Raw genomic sequence first — 5,157 nt, forward strand, 5'->3', positions numbered from 1 at the left:
TAATTGTTTAGCTTGTTCACCCATCTATCCGTCCCTATACCCATGTTTGCTTTCATATTCCCAAGTATTTTATTTTTTTGGTAGCTATTGTAAATGGCATTGATTTCCTTATTCCCTTTTTCAGCAATCTGTTTGATGATGTAGAGAAATGCAACTGATTTTTGTATGCTGATCTTGTATGTTTGTTGATTTTGTATGTTGATCCCGCCACTATGCTAAATCTCTCAATTCGTTCCAGTAGTTTTTTTTGCTGAGTCTCTTGGGTTTTCTGTATATAGGATCATATCTTCAGCAAATAGGGATAGTTTGACTTCTTCCTTACTAGTTTGGATGCCTTTGATTTCTCTTTCTTGCCTGATTGCCCTGGTTAGGACTTCCAGTAAAATGTTGAATAGAAGTGGTGATAAAGGGCATCCTTGTCTGGTTCCTGTTCACAAGGGGAATGGTTTCAGTCTCTCTCCATTGACAATAATGTTGGCTGTTGGTTTTGCACATATGCCCTCTATTATGGTGAGGAATTTCCCTTCTGTTCCTATTGTGCTGAGAGTTTTTTTTTAGTCAGGAATGGGTGATGGATTTTATCAAATGTCTTTTGTGCATTGATTGATATGATCATGTGGTTCTTTCCTTTTATTTATGTGATGGATGATGTTGACTGCTTTTCTAATGTTGAACCAACCATCTTTGCATATCTGATATGAGCTTCATTTGGTCATAACGTATTACTTTTTTGCTTTGTTGTTGGAGTGATTGTATGTTGCAGTGATTTGCCCAAGATTTTCATTTTTGTTTTGTTTTGTTTGGATGTTATCTAAGTAAGCAAGGTATTGTGTTCCTCTATTTGCTAGTTGGAAGCACTTACTCTCACCACTTGTCTCCTTTCCCATTGTCAGCCTCCTGTATGACCCTGCCATCCTTGGCAAACAGACCCTATTCTCAGGTTTCTGGAATCCAAATGAGAATGCTGTCACTTTAAATATCCAAAATGGCCACCTCTTGCAAACATTCAAACTGGCTGCACCCTCAGTAACTTTAAATACCCAAAATGGCACTGCTTGTAAACATTCAAAATGGCTGTGCTCTTGGTCACTTTAAATATCCAAAATAGCCGCTGCTCAAAAACAATCAAAATGGCTGTGCCCTCCAGACAGCCCAAAGTCCACAGCTCAGGTTGTCTCCCTCTTTGCTGTTTCCCTTCCTAGTTATTGGCCACCAGCACAGTAGTCCCTGCAGCTCTTAGCCACCAGGGCTGATCTTTAGGTCAATTCTCAGGTCCCAACATCATTTGGAAATATTCAGGCTATTGGTGCTGCCAGAGAAGCTGACAGTCGGCACCTCCATCTCCATCTCCGTACTCATCATTTTCATTCAGGTTCTTCCACTAATTGGTGCTGAATACACTTCTGTATACTTCCTTTCAAAGGTCAATGCTCCAGGATTATCTTCTCTATCTCTGTCAATTGGTTTCTCTTTTTTGTGTTGAAAAGGGTCTGTGTAGATTGTATGCCTATTCTGCCAACTTACTGGAAGTCTGTGTGTGTGTGTTCTTGAGAGGAAGCGAGTTCACCTTGGGCTTCCTTCACTGGGTACTTCCTGACTCTCACTCTATACCCGAGGGAAGACCCTCAATGAGATGTGTCAGTACGCAGTGGCTCAATGATGGGCTCAAGTATCGCAAGAATTGTGAGCATGGCTCAGGAACGGGCAGTGTTTCATTCTGTCGTATGTAGCGTCACTTTCAGTCAGAACTGACTCAATGGCACCTAGCAACAACAACAACAAACCCGAGACAGGAAAGATAGGAAAGACCCCCGAGTTAACATGCTTGAGGCCCTTTTCCATACTCATATTTCCATGTCCTTTTCTAAGAGCTTTGAAGAATATGCCTGACCCTTTACAATCATGCCAGAATCTGGGGGAATTGGACAGGTGCCTGAGGAGCAGTGGTGTTTTTGGAAAATAAAGGCAAGGTACTCTGGACATTATATATCCACCGGTGGCATCCAAAGTAATGCTATTCCTCCTCTTGTCATGGCGGCTGTGATCTGAGTGACTACCACAGACTGGGGGCCTTTGCCAATTGGCATCCTCCCATGCCAGGGGGATTTCAGAGATATTTGGTGGGCCCCTGTCCAAATCTCTCCCACTTCCACCTGTCATGGTAACCACAATTCCACCATTGGCAATTGTAGGGCCAAGATCATGTTTCAGTCAATTTCATAACCACCCTTCCATACACCTGCAGTAAGTAATACCAACATTAAACAGTGCCAAACTAGTTGGACACCAATTTTCTGGAAAGTTCTCTACTCTTCCCAAACTGGTTTCCATCCCATGATTGTTTCTAACCAGCCATGTGACCCTGGCCTCTGCATCCCCTTTAGGACCTGGGTTTCTTCACATTTCAGTGAGGATGGTGGGGGTGGAGGGTGTTACCCACTCTTCACATGAGACTTCAACAGCCTTCTCTCTGGCGTGTTGTATGAGACTAACATAACCTCACAGCAATGCCTAATTATCTTTCTCAGCTTGACTCCTACAAAGAAATAAAGAATGAGCCTGGCTACTTCTGCTGCAAGAACTGCTTTGAGGCCCCCCTACTCTGGGGACACAGGCACGCTGCATGCAGAGGGGGGCTCTTGGCACAGGATCTCAGCATACCACACACATCCGCGGTTCCTCGGCCCCCTCTTGTCCCCTTCCCCAACAGCCCACCTTGGCAATGTGCTCCTGAACCCTCTAGGAGGAGGCAGTGCCACACTACCTCATTCAATGTTTGTAAAAAAAATATGTTCAGAAATATGTCCAACCCTCCCTTGGAAAAACTCCCAAGCATGTTCTGGAACCAAGCTGTGCCTGGTTTTTTCCCTTAATCCTCTTTAGAACTTCGGTTTAAATGGAGATTTGGACTCAGGCCTCATCACCGCAGAAGATGAGAAGTGGAAGTGGATGAGATCCGTTATCTCCCCAACCTTCACCAGTGGGAAGCTCAAGGAGGTAAGTGTGGGCCAGCTGGCCCCTAAGAGTGGGCAGAAGGGAGGCTGGGCCTGGGGGTCTCAGAGCCAAGAAGGCCGGGGGAGAGCAGACGCCTGGGCAGGTGGGCAGGGGGCCAGGGTCCTGGGTCGCGAAGCTCTACATTTTCAGTCAGTGGGTCCCCTTCCTCCCTCCCTCTCTTCTCTCTGCCCTTCCTTTTCCCGTCCTTCCCCCGTCTGTCCTCTCCTTTTTCCACTCCTTCTGTCCCTTTCTCTCCCTGTCTTGTCTGTCTTCAGTACAGACCTCCTGTGCCCCAGTCATTGAGAGACAAACAGTGTTGCATAGACATGCTGCCTTACACGCTAGTGGCAGATGTAGACGTTAGTCACTGGATTCCTCAACGCCAGATAAAGAACAGGAATCCTCCATGCATGTGTATAGGAAGGAAAGCTACCTGGAAGATATAACACCTCTGAAGCTAAATATTTGATTTCAATTCTCCATTTTGATGAAAACTCTTAGATTATGTGTAAACTTGGGCAAAGTCATTGTATCACAATATACATAACAACATGATTTAAAACAAGTCCATCCTGACTTACGGTGACCTCATGAGTGTCAGAGCAGGACTGCTCAAGAGTTCTCAGTGGCTGGATTTTTGGATGTACATCACTAAGTCTTTCTTCTCAGGCACCTCTGGGTAGACGTGAACCTCCAAACTTTTGGTTAGCAGCTGAGTGTGTTAACTGTTGACCCACTGAGACCCCCATTGGCTTTCTAAGGTTTTAACTCTTTACAGAAGCAGACTGTCTCATTTTTCTCCCATGGAGCAGCTGATGGTTCAAACTGCTGACCTTTTCATTAGCAGGCCAATGCTTTAATCAATCAGCCACACATAAAGCAGTATTTCTAATAAGCAAAGAAGGGAAAGTAGATCTCAGGACTCAGATATCCAAACACAAGTACAGTGATGCCATTCTCACTCTCTGTGAGTGTCCTGTGTACCCGTTACTCCTCGGGGGGCGGGGGGCTCAGACCCCACCAACATGGGGAAGCCTGTCCTGGAAGCGATCTCATGGGGCTCCTCCCTCCCCTGCCTGGAGCCAGGGCGAGAGAAGGCTTTTGGACCTGCCCACAATGGGAAGAGGCACATGTGCTGGGCTCATGGAACCTCCCGGAAAGGGCTGTAAGAGCAGTTCTCATGAGAATGGACCGTAAGGTGTGGAAGGGAAGCAGCCCTTCTTGAAGAAAACCTATCTTTTCAGAAGATGCATATCCAGTGATGAGCGGAATGGACTTGGTCCCCTGTGAGAATCAGTTGTGCACATGCCCATCTTTGGACATCACAGCTTTAGCTTGGAATTAGCCTCGATGGAAGTGGTTACATCACAGACATGGGAAACACCACAAATCTGAGCTGTTATGCTCTGAGCTGGTCGTGAACCATTTAACGGCCCACCACACCTACCCCTCCATCTAGAACTCGAGCCAATCTCCCCTCTTGCTCAAACTAAGATGAGTACTAAGTCCTACACCCAAGGAAGGTTTCTGTTCACAGCCCAGACTTACAAAAACAATACAGTCAAATCAATCTTAGAAATATGTTAACATACCACAGTGAAACGAGAGTCCTTTTCCAGCTCCATCTCACGGATCACCTTCTTTCTCCCTTAATTGGCCTGAACTCTCCTTGTTCTCCACGGCCCTTGATCATGGAGGTCAGCTGGAATGGACTCCATGCCCTTGAGGTTGGTGTATGGTTTTTGGTATAGTAGATAGTCTTTACTTTCAGGCTGGCACACACGGTTGGTGCTTGACTACTAACTCAAAGGTTAGTGGTTCAAACCCGTTCAGCAGCTCGGTGTAACAGAGGCCTGCCGACGTGCTGTGATGGTAACAGCCAAGAGAACCCTGCGGAGCGGTTCTTCTTTGTTACACGCCGGGTTGCAGTGAATTGGGATCAACTGGACAGCACGGGCTTGGTATCTGGATACACCAATGACCGAGTGCCAATGGCTGTCACTGTTTTCCAGATGTTTCCCCTCATCAAACAACACGGAGACATTCTGGTGCGAAACATTGAGAAGAGAGCGGCTCGGGACGAGGCGGTGAACATGAAGGAGTGAGTATGGCCCTCGGGGAGGAGTGGAGACGCGGTGGCGTCATGGTGGCGGGGACCGGAGC

The 5,157-nt window shown here is 46.6% G+C and overlaps 1 protein-coding gene across 1 annotated transcript in view; it reads left to right on the top strand.

The window, feature by feature from the left end:
- The window catches only part of LOC103198683 (cytochrome P450 3A24-like), a 33,117-nt gene that overhangs the window by 17,897 nt on the left and 10,063 nt on the right, over nucleotides 1-5,157 (top strand). Inside the window, exons 6-7 of the mRNA XM_007942868.1 lie at nucleotides 2,884-2,997; nucleotides 5,007-5,095. Coding sequence (XP_007941059.1) covers nucleotides 2,884-2,997; nucleotides 5,007-5,095 — 203 coding nt within the window. The remainder of the gene's footprint in view (nucleotides 1-2,883; nucleotides 2,998-5,006; nucleotides 5,096-5,157) is intronic.

The sequence above is a fragment of the Orycteropus afer genome, unplaced genomic scaffold (assembly GCF_000298275.1).
Source record: "Orycteropus afer afer isolate SDZICR_OR568_19922 unplaced genomic scaffold, OryAfe1.0 scaffold00006, whole genome shotgun sequence".
Taxonomy (NCBI): domain Eukaryota; kingdom Metazoa; phylum Chordata; class Mammalia; order Tubulidentata; family Orycteropodidae; genus Orycteropus; species Orycteropus afer.